The sequence below is a fragment of the Trichomycterus rosablanca genome, chromosome 9 (genome assembly GCF_030014385.1).
Source record: "Trichomycterus rosablanca isolate fTriRos1 chromosome 9, fTriRos1.hap1, whole genome shotgun sequence".
In the NCBI taxonomy this organism is placed as follows: Eukaryota; Metazoa; Chordata; class Actinopteri; order Siluriformes; family Trichomycteridae; genus Trichomycterus; species Trichomycterus rosablanca.
Window position 1 is genome coordinate 14,319,598 of NC_085996.1, and position 18,323 is coordinate 14,337,920.

At 43.2% G+C, this 18,323-nt stretch overlaps 1 protein-coding gene across 1 annotated transcript in view; it reads right to left on the bottom strand.

Moving 5' to 3' along the window:
* Positions 1–9,178: 9,178 nt before the first annotated feature.
* The window catches only part of mettl24 (methyltransferase like 24), a 35,688-nt gene continuing 26,543 nt past the window's right edge, over positions 9,179–18,323 (bottom strand). Inside the window, exons 4-5 of the mRNA XM_063002465.1 lie at positions 15,840–16,062; positions 9,179–9,628 (exon numbers count right to left, since the gene is read on the bottom strand). Of these exons, the coding sequence (XP_062858535.1) occupies positions 9,308–9,628; positions 15,840–16,062 (544 nt within the window). The 3' untranslated portion in view covers positions 9,179–9,307. The remainder of the gene's footprint in view (positions 9,629–15,839; positions 16,063–18,323) is intronic.

Sequence of the window (18,323 nt, forward strand, 5' to 3'; positions counted from 1 at the left end):
CTTTGTTAGCCCTCTTTCATGCTGTTCTTCAATGGTCAGGACTCTCCCAGGACCACCACAGAGCAGGTATTATTTAGGTGGTGGATCATTCTCAGCACTGCAGTGACACTGACATGGTGGTGATGCGTTAGTGTGTGTTGTGCTGGTATGAGTGGATCAGACACAGTAGCGCTGATGGAGTTTTTAAACACCACCTCACTGTCACTGCTGGACTGAGAATAGTCCACCAACCAAAAATGTCCAGCCAACAGCGCCCCGTGGGCAGCGTCCTGTGACCACTGATGAAGGTCTAAAAGATGACCAACACAAACAGCAGCAATAGATGAGCGATCGTCTCTGACTTTACATCTACAAGGTGGACCAACTAGGTAGGAGTGTCTAATAGAGTGGACAGTGAGAAGGATGGGCCCTGCTGAGTCTGGTTCCTCTCAAGGTTTCTTCCTGTAATTTTCAGGGAGTTTTTCCTTGCCACAGTCGCCCTCGGCTTGCTCAACAGGGGTTTTTTGTATCTGTTGGTCCTGGATTTTGTAAAGTTGCTTTGAGACAATGTCTATTGTAAAAAGCGCTATATAAATAAAGTTGACTTGACTTGACACAGTATTTAAAAACTCCAGCAGCTCTGCTGTGTCTGACCCACTCATACCAGCACAACACGCACTACCACACCACCACCACCATGTCAGTGTCTCTGCAGTGCTGAGATTACTCCGGGTGCTCCGGTTTTCTCCCACAGTCCAAAGACATGCAAGTGAGGTGAATTGAAGATACTAAATTGTCCAAGACTGTGCTTTATATAAACTTGTGAACTGATGAACCTTGTGTAATGAATAACTACCGTTCCTGTCATGAATGTAGCCAAAGTGTAAGAACATGACGTTAAAATCCTAATAAACAAATAAACAAGCAGTGCTGAGAATGATCCACCACCTAAATAATACCTGCTCTGTGGTGGTCCTGTGGGGACCTGACTATTGAAGAACAGGGTGAAAGCAGTATGTAGAGAAACAGATGGACTACAGTCAGTAATTGTAGAACTACAAAGTGCTTCTATGTGGTAAGTGGAGCTGATAAAATGGACAGTGAGTGTAGAAATAGGGAGGTGTTTTTAATGTTATGCTGATCGGTGTATTCTATTCTATTCATTTTAGTCAGGATCATGTGCATCCATACAATCCCTGACCGGTACGAGTGAACTCTGGTCTGGATCCATGATGCTGTGTAGCATTCACTCTACATTACTGGACCATTTTGCATGCTGGTGCAGCTGGTAATCATGGAAAAACTTGTGTGTTTACAATATGCATATCAGTATTAGGCTAGTGTATGGAAAGGATTAGGCCAAGTCTGGGACACATCTAGAGATAGCAGTCCCCGGGCTTTTTTTTTAATAGCTGGAGCTCTGGAATGGCTTGTGCCCGGTTGTGCCCAGTGTTTCTGGCTATGCCCTATGCTCCAGACACAGCGGGTATGATCCGTACGCCATACAGTCTGAAGATGAATGAATAAATGTATCAGTCATACGGTCCTAAGTGAGGCTCATGATTAGATATTGCCATTTGTGGTTTCACATGTGTGCTACAGTCATTAATAACCGAAAGTGGGTCTTTGTTGAATAATCAGACCTCACCATCAGTCTAATGTTCCGGCGTCTCAATGCACGGCATCAATTTCAATAATCCCAAATCAAATTTCCTTTAGAATATGAGCTTACTTTGTGTACTGTAATCAAGATCTACTGGTGAGCTTCTTCATGAAGCTTTACAATGTGTGTGTGGAGCTTGTGCGACTGGTTATCTGGCCAAAAGTATCCAGACACCCTAATTATTGAGGTCATAGAAAATAATAGTGGTATGAAATCATTTCTATACACTCACTCACACCCTGTCTTAACCGCTTATCCAATGAGGGTCGCGGGGAGGTGCTGGAGCCTATCCCAGCTTTTCAATGGCCGCAAAGCACACCGTGACATCCTGGACGGGACGCCAGTCCATCGCAAGGCAGACACACATACATACACACACACGTACACACCCATTCACCTATAGGGCAATTCAGTGTCTCCAATTAACCTGGCTGTATGTTTTTGGACTGTGGGAAAAAAAACGGAGAGAACATGCCTGTTTATTTTCTTAATACCTTTTCTCAAGTTCTAACTCCCTAGTTTGTGGACAGTGGACACGAGGAACTGACATCACTCTTAACACCTAAGGAGTATTAAATGTCACTGGCATTAGCCAAATATGCTATTTACTATTATATTAACATGTAATAAAGTGTAACAGCACTTATTTCGTTCTATCATTGCTCACGATTTCTCCAGATGTCAGAATGGGAGACAAAAAGATGAGATTTCTCTTGAGACACAAATAATTGGTAAATTTTAGGAGAAAATGTGAACATTACCAACAATTTTGTTTATCGTTAACCAAAATAGCAAAGATTTTCACCAATCAGTCAAAACATTAGGACCATCTTCTGTTGTTTTTACCCCGAGGTGGTTCAGACGGAAACATGTTCACCCTCTTCGAGGTTAAGGACTGCAAGTCGAGACTGCAGGGCCAACAATGCTGCTCCTACTAGATGGGATGGGAATCTGGTGTGTTTGCACCAAGAACTTACAACAGACTTTTTCACAGACTGGACTGAACAATGAAGAACTCCTCCAGGCCACCCAAGAAGGAGTCTGGTTCCTCTCAAGGTTTCTTCCTGTAATTTTAAGGCAGTTTTTCCTTGCCACTGTCGCCCTTGGCTTGCTCAGTAAGGGTTTTTGGTCTGTTTGTCCTGGATTCTGTAAAGTTGATTAGAGACAATGTTCGTCGTAAAAAGCGCTATATATATTTATTTGACTTGACTTGTACACATAACTTTTTCTGTACAATACCTGCACATCTGGACATAAAATTATTCTAATTCTAAACTGAAACGTTATATGCCGGAATAATACTTGAAACATTTACATTAACGGACTCACAGTAGATTATACTTTAAGGCTGTATATCTGTACATTCATAGCTTTACATGTACAGTGTATCACAAAAGTGAGTACACCCCTCACATTTCTGCAAATATTTCATTACATCTTTTCATGGGACAACACTATAGACATGAAACTTGGATATAACTTAGAGTAGTCAGTGTACAGCTTGTATAGCAGTGTAGATTTACTGTCTTCTGAAAATAACTCAACACACAGCCATTAATGTCTAAATAGCTGGCAACATAAGTGAGTACACCCACAGTGAACATGTCCAAATTGTGCCCAAATGTGTCGTTGTCCCTCCCTGGTGTCATGTGTCAAGGTCCCAGGTGTAAATGGGGAGCAGGGCTGTTAAATTTGGTGTTTTGGGTACAATTCTCTCATACTGGCCACTGGATATTCAACATGGCACCTCATGGCAAAGAACTCTCTGAGGATGTGAGAAATAGAAATGTTACTCTCCACAAAGATGGCCTGGGCTATAAGAAGATTGCTAACACCCTGAAACTGAGCAACAGCATGGTGGCCAAGGTCATACAGCGGTTTTCCAGGACAGGTTCCACTCGAAACAGGCTTCGCCAGGGTCGACCAAAGAAGTCGAGTCCACGTGTTCGGCGTCATATCCAGAGGTTGGCTTTAAAAAATAGACACATGAGTGCTGCCAGCATTGCTGCAGAGGTTGAAGATGTGGGAGGTCAGCCTGTCAGTGCTCAGACCATACACCGCACACTGCATCAACTCGGTCTGCATGGTCGTCATCCCAGAAGGAAGCTGACGCACAAGAAAGCCCGCAAACAGTTTGCTAAAGACAAGCAGTCCAAGAACATGGATTACTGGAATGCCCTGTGGTCTGACGAGACCAAGATAAACTTGTTTGGCTCAGATGGTGTCCAGCATGTGTGGCGGTGCCCTGGTGAGAAGTACCAAGACAACTGTATCTTGCCTACAGTCAAGCATGGTGGTGGTAGCATCATGGTCTTGGGCTGCATGAGTGTTGCTGGCACTGGGGAGCTGCAGTTCATTGAGGGAAACATGAATTCCAACATGTACTGTAACATTCTGAAACAGAGCATGATCCCCTCCCTTCGAAAACTGGGCCTCATGGCAGTTTTCCAACAGGATAACAACCCCAAACACAACCTCCAAGATGACAACTGCCTTGCTGAGGAAGCTGAAGGTAAAGGTGATGGACTAAACCCAATTGAGCACCTGTGGCCCATCCTCAAGTGGAAGGTGGAGGAGTTCAAGGTGTCTAACATCCACCAGCTCCGTGATGTCATCATGGAGGAGTGGAAGAGGATTCCAGTAGCAACCTGTGCAGCTCTGGTGAATTCCATGCCCAGGAGGGTTAAGGCAGTGCTGGATAATAATGGTGGTCACACAAAATATTGACACTTTGGGCACAATTTGGACATGTTCACTGTGGGGTGTACTCACTTATGTTGCCAGCCATTTAGACATTAATGGCTGTGTGTTGAATTATTTTCAGAAGACAGTAAATCTACACTGCTATACAAGCTGTACACTGACTACTCTAAGTTATATCCAAGTTTTATTTCTATAGTGTTGTCCCATGAAAAGATATAATAAAATATTTGCAGAAATGTGAGGGGTGTACTCACTTTTGTGATACACTGTATATATTGAACAGATGGTGCTAGTTTTATGTAAGATTTATGTAAGCAAATGTGTGTTTTGTATTGAATGTGTGTTAAAACTGTGAGGGTCTATGCACCCAAGATCTTCACTCGCCTTTCAATGTGACATGACAATAAAATTGATTTGATTTTTGATTTGATTTGACCTGCCTACATGACCATACACAAACATGACAAGAAATCTGGATTGCTGTGTTGTCTGGTACCAGGAATGACCAGCAGGTCCTTCAACTTCTGTAGGTGGCAAGATGGATCATCGCACATGATGCACACATGCCTAGTCGTTCACATGATCCTGAAGAAAACAGGATTAGCCAGAACGCTTAACCTTCTTCCAATGCTTCAAGTCTAGTTCTGATACCTACATGATCATTGTAGGGGCTTTCAACAATAGCACTGGTGCTTTGACTGCCCTGTGACATTCACTTTATCACCAGTTATAATAATCTGCAGCTGGAGCCACAGTAGCCCTTCTGTTGGTCCATACCAGACACCAATGTCTTCATGTCTTCTGGCATCATTGAGACTCGGCCGGCAATCAACCTGTCTGCAGTTCGCAGCTCGTCACTCCTCAAACCACCATACTTACCACTTCAACCCAGTCGTCTGAGTATAATGAGTAACTACTATCAATATGTCCCTAATCGTGGACATATTTTGATGAGCGGTGCAGCTGCTACCTGGTCAGATAGGCTCCAAAGTTGGTATGCACCTCAGGCCTATGGAGAATTGTAGATGATCCAATCCACCTTTTGCATGTTAAGTGGTGGACAGAAACAAACACTGTGCTCTCACTCTACCACCTATGCCACCATGTTCCCCAAGATATATACAGTAGTATATTTACATCATCCATATTGAAAACAAGGTGCAACATGTACACCACCTGAGTATGAGTGTGTGTATGTAAGTGGTATATAAGCTGTACCTTAGGTGAATTGGCACCCTGCTCAGGGTGTGTTTCCAGGTGAGGCTGGATCCACCATACTGGAGTTGAATAAATAAATAAATAAATAAATAGAGTAACCAGCGTGTGCAGCACGGGCAGCAGCTAGACGGGCTGGGAGTGACTCAATAAGGTCCTGGTAGGTTGTCACTGGTATCTGGAGCAGTGCTGACTGCAGTGCATTCCACAGCTGCTGGAGGGTGCGTGGGGGAGAATCCCACAGATGCTCAATTGGGTTCAAGTCTGGGGAATTAGAAAGGCCAGGGTAGTACTTGGACATCTTGGTCATGCTCTTCCAACCAATGTCGGACATTTCTAGCCGTGTGACATGTCGCATTGTCTTGCTGGAAGATCCCATCCACCCCATTGGTTGAGAGAGCCTTCCACATGGATGCATGGGCCTAGAGAATGCCTCCAAAACATTCCCCAGACCATAACGCTGCCACCACCAGCTTGTGTTCTTCCAGCAATGGTTGCAGGATGTTTGTTCCCTGATGTATCTTGCCTGACTTGCCAATGTCTATCCGTTAGATGAAACTGTGACTCATCGAAAAAGGCAACCCTTTGCCAATCATCAGGGGTCCAATTCCTATACTCTTTTACCCATAACAGCAACAAGGGATATACACCAATCAGGCATAACATTAAAATCACCTCCTTGTTTCTACACTCACTGTCCATTTTATCAGCTCCACTTACCATATTGAAGCACTTTGTAGTTCTACAATTACTGACTGTAGTCCATCTGTATCTCTGCATGCTTTGTTAGGCCCCTTCCATGCTGATCTTCAATGGTCAGGACCCCCACACAGGACCACTACAGAGCAGGTATTATTTGGGTGGTGGAACATTCTCAGCACTGCAGTGACACTGACATGGTGGTGGTGTGTTAGTGTGTGTTGTGCTGGTATGAGTGGATCAGACACAGCAGCGCTGATGGAGTTTTTAAACACCTCACTGTCACTGCTGGACTGAGAATAGTCCACCAATCAAAAATATCCAGCCAACAGCGCCCCATGGGCAGCGTCCTGTGACCACTGATGAAGGTCTAGAAGATGACCAACTCAAACAGCAACAATAAATGAGCGATCGACTCTGACTTTACATCTACAAGGTGGACCAACTAGGTAGGAGTGTCTAATAGAGTGGACAGTAAGTGGACACAATATTTAAAACCTCCAGCAGCGCTGCTGTGTCTGATCCACTCATACCAGCACAACACACACTAACACACCACCACCATGTCAGTGTAACTGCAGTGCTGAGAATGATCCATATTGGTACCATTGAAAAAATATATATTAATTTAATTAAGACTGACAGATGTTTGGCAGCCATTGTTCTTCATGTCACATTGAATAAAACAGAGGTTATATTTGATATACAACTGATCATTTTAAAGATAATAAAAAATAAAACAATAAAAATTGTATACCCACATTACTTAACATCTTGTAGCACTGCCTTTGCTGTGTCATTCTGTATATGATTTATATATTTCTCTGCTGGTAGTTCAAACCATTGAAGTTCTCTGAAGTTCAAGTTTCATCTTTTTTCCACAAATATTCAATGGGATTCAGATTAGGACTCATATCAGGCCACTTTAGAATGGTTCAATATTTTCATCTAGTCCATTTCAAATGCTTTTTTAATGTGTTTTGGGTTATTATCCTGCAGGTAGACCCATGACCTGCAACTGAGGCACAGTTTTCTGACACTAGGTTGTATATTCTGCTGCAATATGTCTTGAAAGTCTTTAAACTTTCTTATTCCCTGCACAGATTAAAGTTACTTATGCCAAGTTTACACGACTTTCCAAGTCGTCAGGTCGCTGTACAGTTCACACTACACAACTGAATCTCTTGCACCCGGGAGTCTTTCAGTCGGTGTATATTTCACACTACACGACTGATCGGCGATAGGGGGTTTCACACTACACGATCCATCACCAACTGGAATCGCAGACGAGCTTCTCTGGTCTCCTTTTTTCTTCTTTTAAACAACAACACACGTGAGAAGTGACGAGGGTTTTAATGATACCACGTCCAAAAATGCACGTCAACAAGTAGCGAGTGATCAAAGTGTTTGTGGTCTGATGTGCAGCGTAAAATCAAGGAGGAAAAATAAATGAATGAGTGGATTTGGCAACACAAACAGTATATGGCTTGTTCTGCAGTAAAGTGGATGTTAATTAATAATTTTGTAATGCAGCGTGGGCGTTATGTTTTGTAGAGGACGATCAAATCAGAAATACTACGTGTGTGTGCCGGTGTATCCTGATATAAACTATATCCTCTTCTGCATTTCCCTTCACACCGTATCCTGTGTTCTCATTGGCTGTTCGACATGTCACTCATTCCCAGTTGCCCATCTGAGATCAGATATCTGACGTGCTAGAAAACTCGATCCGGTCGCCGAGCGGTCGGCGAGCCGGTCTCGTCGAGTTGTTGGATAGTTCACACATAGCGACTGAGAGCCGAGTTTTGATCGCCGAGTGAACGCTGAGTTGCTCCCGACCCGGAAAATCAATCGCCGACCAGTCGCCGAGCGAAAATCAGGGCACAAATCGTGTAGTGTGAACTAGGCATTAGTGATTGAGGCAGCAAAGCAACCTCAAAACATTACTGAGCCTCCATGGTGTTCTTTTCCTTAAAAGATTCACTTTTTCTTACTAGAAAGCTCTAATTTTTTATCTATACAATGCACATTCTTCCAGAAGTACTATGGTTTGTCAACAAGTCCAATCTGCACTATGAGTAACTACTATCAATATGTCCCTAATTGTAGACATATTTTCAGAGTGGTGCGGCTGCTAACTGTTCTGATAGGCTCCGAGCCATACATACATAGCATACATGTACCACATAGGGCACACAAATGTGCAATGTTGGCTATTTATACTCATTCATTCATCTTCAGTAACCATTTCCCTCAGATCACTGTTGCAGAGGGCCCAAAGTCTGCCCAAATATACCCCGGAGAATGTATTCAGAATGGTTCAATATTTTCATGTTTTTTAATGTGTTTTGGGTTATTATCCTGCAGGTAGACCCAAGACCTACAACTGAGGCACAGTTTTCTGACACTGGGTTGTATATTGTGCTGCAAAATGCCTTGATAGTCTTCTAACTTTCTTATTCCCTGCACAGATTCAAGTCACCCAAAGATTGAGGCAGCAAAGCAACCCCAAAACATTACTGAGCCTCCATGGTGTTCTTTTCTTTAAAAGGACTTACCAAAAAGCTCAAATTTTGTGTCAAGTCCAATCTGCATTTTTATTGTCCGTATTTCAATAAAATGCAAGGGTACCAATATTTTTCCATGTTTTTCTGTAGTATTTCAGTTTTGTGGTATCATGGTTTGATGAATACAGAAGCACAGGTTTGGAAATACAGTGGCCTGCACTGAACCCTGACCAACATGCTCCACCAACTGGGCACTGAGCCAGACCTTCTGGTTAAAGATCATTGGCTGGCCTCACAAAAATGAGATAGACATCAAAATCTAGTGGACAGCTTTTTAAAGAGTGGGGACTATTATAGCTGCAAATGTGTTCAATGGTTTAGGAATGAAATAAGATGTCCAACAAGTTCTAGGTCAGTTGTCTATATATTTTTGCAAACGCAGTTTATTTCTAATCAGCAGTCAATGCAGATGATAGAATTTGAGAGCCTTGGCCAAGTGCCTTGACTTGGCTATATGGTGCCATGGTGAATTGTTCAGTCCTCACTGTGGTGAGTAGCATGTGTTGACCCATCCCAGTATGTACACGCTGCTGGCATTGTGTATGTTCTTCTGAAGGAACAGCCTGGGCTTTTCAGGGTTGCTGTAGCTGTGATAGAGGTTAAAATGTGCATTCTGTAGCTCCCTCAGCAGGCTGAACCAGTAGCGCACAACAGATGGCTCATCACCGCTCACTTCGAACCCGGCCCAGTGCAGGTGAACCTCGAGGAGGAGGACGCCCACAGAATACAGAACACCGTCCACAATTAGATTCTCTAGAATCTTCCATTCAGCACTCTCCATGTCTATTTTCAGCACATCCACCTACAAGAGAGAGCATGTTGGATTAAATAGATTTTTTTTTGCATATTTGCACTATATGGCCAAAAGTATGTGGACACTCCTTAATTTTTTTGCCACTGTTGGACTCCTAAGCAAGGCCCTTAACCTTTAACTACTTTAACTGTATTCAGTCACCACTGTAAATCATTTAGTAGAGCAGTGGTGGTTGGTGGTAAATGGTTGGTGGTTGAATCACCACCAAAACCAAACTGCCAGTGTTGAGCCCATGAGCAAGACCCTTAAAATAATGCTCCACTTACCATATAGAAGCACTTTGTAGTTCTACAATTACTGACTGTAGTCCATCTGTTTCTCTGCATGCTTTGTTAGCCTTTCATGCTGTTCTTCAATGGTCAGGACCCCCACAGGACCACCACAGAGCAGGTATTATTTGGGTGGTGGATCATTCTCAGCACTGCAGTGACACTGACATGGTGGTGGTGTGTTGGTGTGTTGTGCTGGTATGAGTGGATAAGACACAGCAGCACTGATGGAGTTTTTAAACACCTCACTGTCACTGCTGGACTGAGAATAGTCCAACAACCAAAAATATCCAACCAACAGCGCCCTCTGGGAAGCGTCCTGTGACCACTCATGAAGGTCTAGAAGATGACCAACTCAAACAGCAGCAATAGATGAGCGATCGTCTCTGACTTTACATCTACAAGGTGGACCAACTAGGTAGGAGTGTCTAATAGAGTGGACAGTGAGTGGACACGGAATTTAAAAACTCCAGCAGCACTCACACTAACACACCACCACCATGTCAGCATCACTGCAGTGCTGAGAATGATCCACCACCCAAATAATACCCGCTCTGTGGTGGTCCTGTGGGGGTCCTGACCATTGAAGAACAGGGTGAAAGCAGGCTAAAAAAGTATGCAGAGAAACAGATGGACAACAGTCAGTAATTGTAGAACTGCAAAGTGCTTCTATATGGTAAGTGGAGCTGATAAAATGGACAGCGTGTAGAATGTTATGGCTGATCAGGATGAAATTTTAATTGCTCAGGTAACATCAAGCCGTGCTTGCACCTCATGTAGCTGCGTTTATATGTAGGTTCATTTGCATGTACGCCTCATACTTTTTCTATCTACCCAAAAAAGACAAATCAATCACTCTTACTTGCCGATTCTACGCACCAGAGCGTAGCTTGCAGGCTTTTCTTTTTAAGGGCTCAGATTTAATTTGCTGTGATTACACTCTTGCTGATGGAGTGTGACGCAGGACTGAAAGGAAAAAGCCAAGTGATGTATGAGACGCTTTTAAAAAACTGACGTTTAGGGATATGCTGCATAAATCAGTGACACTGTTATCATTTTTTGTAGAAGAGAAAGGGAAAAAAATGTTAGGTTCGTTTTGTCAGGACGGCTTTGTGAAAGCTGTGGACTGATGAGCTGAGTGCTGTAATATTTCAGTCTGGAGAGCAGATGCCTTTTACTGCTGCCATGTGACAATGCAAAGTAAAGGTGTAGCTTCTCACTTTGTGTTGTGGATTTGATTTTAAGATGGATATAACTGCCATTTTTACCCATCGATCTACACTTGCACACCCATCACGGCAAAATAAAAACATGATTTTAGATTTTTTGTTATTAATTAACTGAAAATTGAAATTGTCTAGTCTAAATTGTGGTTAGGTTTATCCTGTTTGCTTTAATTATGATTAAGATGTGGCTAGAGCGCCCAGGTAGGATGGTGGGATATTCCGCTAACACATCTCTGTCTCTTTCATCTCTCATCTCTGCTACCGGTTGGCTGGGCGCCCCCTAGCAGGCACAGTTGGTCACTAGCCTGCTGGGTGGGAAAAGACCAGACTAAAAAGGAGGTGTGGTCTTCAATGCTGTGTAAGGACACTGGTTAGTAGCCTGACGCACCTGCACAGAATATGCCAAAATATTGCCAAAAGTATTCACAAACATTTGTGAAAGAATGGGTCGCTCTCATGAGCTCAGTGAATTCCGGCGTGGTACCGTGATAGGATGACACCTGTGCAACAAGTCCAGTCATGAAATTTCCTCGCTGCTAAATATTCCACAGACGACTGTCAGTGCTATTATAACAAAGTGGAAGCGATTGGGAACGACAGAAACTCAGCCACGAAGTGGTAGGCCATGTAAAATGACAGAGCAGGGTCAGCGGATGCTAAGGCGCATAGTGCGCAGAGGTCGCCAACTTTCTGCAGAGTCAATCGCTACAGACCTCCAAACTTCATAAGGCCTTCAAGAACAGTGTGTAGAGAGCTTCATGGAATGAGTTTCCATGGCCGAGCAGCTGCATCCAAGCCTTACATCACCAAGCACAATGCAGATGCAGATGCAGGTGTAAAGCACGCCACCACTGGACTCTAGAGCAGTAGAGATGTGTTCTCTGGAGCGATGAACCACACTTCTCCGTCTGCCAATCCGATGGACGAGTCTGGGTTTGGCGGTTGCCAGGAGAACGCTACTTGTCTGACTGCATTGTGCCAAGTGTAAAGTATGGTGGAGGGGGGATTATGGTGTGGGGTTGTTTTTCAGGAGTTGGGCTCGGCCCCTTAGTTCCAGTGAAAGGAATTCTTAATGCTTCAACATACCAAGAGATTTTGTACAATTTCATGCTCCCAACTTTGTAGGAACAGTCCATAAAGATATGGATGAGCAAGTTTGGTGTGGAAGAACTTGACTGGCCTGCACAAAGTCCTGACCTCAACCCGATAGAACACCTTTGAGATGAATTAGAGCGGAGACTGCGAGCCAGTCTTTCTCATGCTCACAAATGCACTTCTGTCAAAAATTCCCATAAACACACTCCTAAACCTTGTGGAAATACAGTATCTCACAAAAGTGAGTACACTCCTCACATTTTTGCAAATATTTTATTATATATTTTCATGGGACAACACTGTAGAAATGAAACTTGGATATAACTTAGAGTAGTCAGTGTACAGCTTGTATAGCAGTGTAGATTTACTGTCTTCTGAAAATAACTCAACACACAGCCATTAATGTCTAAATGGCTGGCAACATAAGTGAGTACACCCCACAGTGAACATGTCCAAATTGTGCCCAAATGTGTCGTTGTCCCTCCCTGGTGTCCTGTGTCAAGGTTCCAGGTGTGAATGGGGAGCAGGGCTGTTAAATTTGGTGTTTTGGGTACTCTCATACTGGCCACTGGATATTCAACATGGCACCTCATGACAAAGAACTCTCTGAGGATGTGAGAAATAGAATTGTTGCTCTCCAAGATGGCCTAGGCTATAAGAAGATTGCTAGCACCCTGAAACTGAGCTACAGCACAGTGGCCAAGGTCACACAGCGCTTTTCCAGGACAGGTTCCACTCGGAACAGGCTTTGCCAGGGTCGACCAAAGAAGTTGAGTCCACGTGTTCAGCGTCATATCCAGAGGGTGGCTTTAAAAAATAGACACATGAGTGCTGCCAGTATTGCTGCAGAGGTTAAAGATGTGGGAGGTCAGCCTGTCAGTGCTCAGACCATACGCCGCACACTGCATCAACTCGGTATGCATGGTCGTCATTTCAGAAGGAAGCTGGCGCACAAGAAAGCCCGCAAACAGTTTGCTGAAGACAAGCAGTCCAAGAACATGGATAACTGGAATGCCCTGTGGTCTGACGAGACCAAGATAAACTTGTCTGGCTCAGATGGTGTCCAGCATGTGTGGCGGCGCCCTGGTGAGGAGTACCAAGACAACTGTATCTTGCCTACAGTCAAGCATGGTGGTGGCAGCATCATGGTCTTGGGCTGCATGAGTGCTGCCGGCACTGGGGAGCTGCAGTTCGTTGAGGGAAACATGAATTCCAACATGTACTGTGACATTCTGAAACAGAGCATGATCCCCTCCCTTCGAAAATTGAGTCGCATGGCAGTTTTTCAACACGATAACGACCCCAAACACAACCTCCAAGATGGCAACTGCCTTGCTGAGGAAGCTGAAGGTAAAGGTGATGGACTAAACCCAATTGTGCACCTGTGGGGCATCCTCAAGTGGAAGGTGGAGGAGTTCGAGGTGTCTAACATCCACCAGCTCTGTGATGTCATCATGGAGGAGTGGAAGAGGATTCCAGTAGCAACCTGTGCAGCTCTGGTGAATTCCATGCCCAAGAGGGTTAAGGCTGGTCACACAAAATATTGACACTTTGGGCACAATTTGGACATGTTCACTGTGGGGTGTACTCACTTATGTTGCCAGCTATTTAGACATTAATGGATGTGTGTTGAGTTATTTTTAGAAGACAGTAAATCTATACTGCTATACAAGCTGTACACTGACTACTCTAAGTTATATCCAAGTTTCATTTCTATAGTGTTGTCCCATGAAAAGATACAATAAAATATTTGCAGAAATGTGAGGAGTGTACTCACTTTTGTGAGATACTGTATATACATTGAGTGAACATTCGGACAGCGGATGCTGTTTTATTCGGTGTTTTCTTTATATTTTGTAAAATTCTATATTAAAATTACATTTATAAAAAAGGAGGAAATGTATTATGGTGTATGGTAAAGCACACGTACTCTACTGAAATGTGGTGTTTTTTTACGTACAGTACTACTGTGTATTGTTGTTTATTATTGTTTAGTACAGGAATGTCTATTATTTAGGATTTAAGGGAAAATATACTTGTATTTATAACAAAAAAGACCAAATAAGACATAAGAAAGGTTAGGTAAGGGGGTGGTTTGGGAGGTCTGGCATGGATGAATTCTATTTACATTATTACATTATTATAACGAACATTTTGACTTAAGAACAGCCATTCGGAACCAATTAACTGTAGTCTGGAAAGGCTCACTCCTGGATCTATAAGGACCCACAATGTACACTTCACAGTCAGGATTTGTTTGTGGATCTCTGCTAATTCTGACATTGTTTTTAGTGCATCCTGGACCACAGTGGCCTAAATGATTTTGAATTGAAAGCTTGGCACACACAGCCTTGAATCTTTCTAGTGTTGGCCATCTGACAGTCTTTTCTGTTCAGTATTAAATTTGCAACACAAAAAAGGGTCTAAAAACGTTCTAAAGAACCAAACGTACACTATGTGGCCAAGGTAATACGGACACTTGACTGTAAGCATGTTGTATATAGTTGTTAGATTCCAAAATCATTTAATAATATTGATTTTCATTTACATTTATGACATTTACATTTTAACACTATTAAACACTACTATCCGTCCAAATTGAGTGTTTAGAGCCTTGATCAGGAGCCCAACAGTGGCAACTTGGCAGCTGTGAGGGCGTCCAATTGCCCGATTGCGTCATGCTTCCTCTCCACCAATGCCAATCCCCACTCAGATTGAGGAGAACGAAGCTAACCCACGTGCAGTGCAGCTCAGCACTGTGTACGGAGAGACACACCCTGACAGCACTCTTTTCTCATCTCTGTGCAGGTACCATCAATCAGCCAGCAGAGGTCGCAATTGCATTAGTTATGAGACAGAGAGAGACCCTATCCGGCTTAACCCCACCCATATCTGAACAACAGGCCAATCGTTGTTCACGTTCAGCCTTAGCCGGCAGGCAGAACTGATATTAGAGACGATGTATTCGAGCTCTGGTTCCAGCGTGTGTTTTTACCACTGCGCCACCTGAGCGGCCAGCTGTGAGGGTTTTAACCGGCAACCTTTAGATCACTAGTCCAGTACCTTAAAGTTGACCACCCAACATCTTTGTGGCTACATGAGCCTCCACTTTTTTAAGAAGGCTTTTCACAACATTTTGGAGTATGACTGTGGAAATGTGTGCCCACTTAGGTCAGGAATTAATTTTCCAAGATTTGGGCACAATGTCCACAATGTCCCAATTGTGTCCCAATTCTTATGAAATATGCTCCTCCACTTTATGTATAAGCACCCTGGGCAACAAAGTTCCTTACACAGCATTAATCATAACCCCAACCCTTAGTCCGGACTTTCCCACCCAGCAGACTGGAAGCTAATTTTGTCTGCTACAGACATTGACCAATTATGCCTGCTAGAGGGCGCCCAGTCGACCAATAGCAGATCCGCAAACAAGGTTGTGATTTTTTGAATGGCTACAACAGGGACTCCTTTTGTCTGTACCTATCCCACCCTTTGAGTGGTATAGAGCATAGCATATTCCTCCATTAGGAATGGGAAATTGCATATATCCAATTAATATGACAACACAATATTCTAAGTGTTTTCCTCACAGTGGTGGACTGTTATTACCTGTCTGTGCCCATAGTGGTTGAGGATAGCGGCAAGCTTTTTGGTGCCACCATGCTGCCTCTGAGCCATGGCAGGGTTTGGGTCTCTCCAGTCTACTGACAATCGATGAAGCCACATGTCAGAGTCCTGCAGGTGAGCCTCTTTAATGCTGGGGTCAAAACAGTGCACCTCGCAACCTGCCTTAGCCAAAAGTTTCTCCAACTGCTTGTCCTCCTCTCCTAACCTAAAAAAAATAAACAGTAAAAGACTTTAATATATTGAAACTCTCTTACAACCCCAAATTAGAAAAAGTTGGAACAGCATGGGAAATGCAAAGAGTTTCTTACATTTACTTTGACTTTTATTTGATTGCAGACAGGATGAACCTGAGATATTTCATGTTTTATCTGCTCAACTTCATTTCATTTATTAATAAACATCCATTTCTGCATTTCAGGCCTGCAACACATTCCATAAAAAGTTGGGACAGTAAAGCATTTACCACTTTGTAATGTTGCCATTCCTTTTTACCACACTTGAAGATGGGGTCGTCGTCACATTTATCGTTTCAAAATTCTCCACACATTCTCTATTGGGGACAGGTCAGGACTGCAGGCAGGCCATTGTGTGATGGTTCATCCTAGATGCCGCCGAGCCCAGAGAAGTCGATGCCGCTTCTGGACATGGTTAACATAAGGCTTCTTTGTTGCACAGTAAAGTTTTAAGTGGCATTTGTGCATGTAACTCTGTATTGTAGTGCTTGACAAAGGTTTGCCAAAGTAATCCCTCACCCATGTGGTTATATCAGCTATTGTTGAGTGGCGGTTCTTGATGCAGTGCCGTCTGAGGGATGGAAGATCATGGGAGTTAAGCTTAAGCTTGCAACCTTGGCCTTTACGCACTGAAATTCCTCCTGATTCCTTGAATGGTTTAATGATATTATGCACTGTAGAGGGAGAAATATGCAAATCCCTTCCAATCTGTCTTTGAGGGTTATTGTTTGTAAACATTTCAATCATTTTCTCACACATTTGTGGACAAACTGGAGATCCTCTGATCACCTTTGCTCATCAGAGACTCAGCCTTTCCTGGATGCTGCTTTTGTACCAAACCATGATTACAATCACCTGTTGACATCACCTGTTTGGAATCACATCATTATTTAGTTTTTTTTATCTCATTACTAGCCCTAAATTGCCCCCGTCCCAGACAAAACATGAAATATCTTGGGTTCAAACTGTCTGCAGTCAAATAAATGTCAAAGTAAATGTAAGGAACACTGCATTTTTATTTTATTTGCATTGTCCATACTGTCCCAACTTTTTTCTAATTTGGGGTTGTATATATAAACTTAAACTTGATGGCTTACATAAATTTCCCATTTAACATTTTGTAAACATTTGGTAACTGAGAACACCAAGTGAAATTTGTTTTCCCATTTTGATATAAGGCAGCATATGTTACTCCAATGTCGATATGGACCCCTTAGAATAAATGGTGCCTTCACAGATGTGCAAATTGCCCATTATGTTGGCACAAACACACCACAATGTGGTGACAGATGCTGGCTTCTGATCTTGCAATACAATTATAATAACTTCACATGTTTCTACTTTCCCTCAGTGCATCCTTGGGGTGGCGTTTCTGGATGTTGTTGATTTTTGGCTTCTGATCTAAAGACTAAATACGACACAGGGCCAAAAGAATATGGACATCTGACCATGAGCTTGTTGGACATTTAATTCGAAAGCCATGAGCATTAATGTAAAGATGGCCAGCAGTTGGTGTGGTATTATATGACCACACCTCATCTAGTTTTGGGTTGTTCACATTTCCATAAAGGATCTTTCTGCTAGATGACCATTTTTACAACCGGTGGTACCAAATAACCCCTAGCAACCAGCAATAAAAGTAATGTGGGAACACCCATTAGCATTCCAGACCATAATCATTTTACAGTTTGTGGAGCTTGAATGGCACAGCAGTAAATTCCTCTAACCCACTACTGCTGGGATCCAGGGATCAAATTCCCAATGACCTATATCTGGAAAAGTGGGTGGGTTGGTTACATTCATGATGGAAATGGTAGTTACTCGTTACACAAGATTAATCAATTCACAGGTTCAATGTCAAACACAGTCATGGACTGTGGGAGGAAACCGGAGCTCCTGGAGTAAATCCACGCAGACACAGGGAGAACATGCAAGCTCCACACAGAAACGACCTGGACCACCCCACCTGGAGACCTTCTTGCTGTGAGGCGACAGTGCTACCCACTGAGCCACCGTGCCACCAGGTCGGTGGCTGACATACAGATATACAGACATGATTGGCTCTATCCGAGGAGGGGTGAGTTGGCCAATGCCTCTGGTGTATTGCCATCCTGTGCTTGGGTTGTTACTTCATTGCAAGCAGTGATTATGGGAAAAACTGACCCACCGTGACCCTGACTAGGATGAAGCGGTGGTAAAGCATGAAAATAAATAAAAAATAAAATGTTTGTAT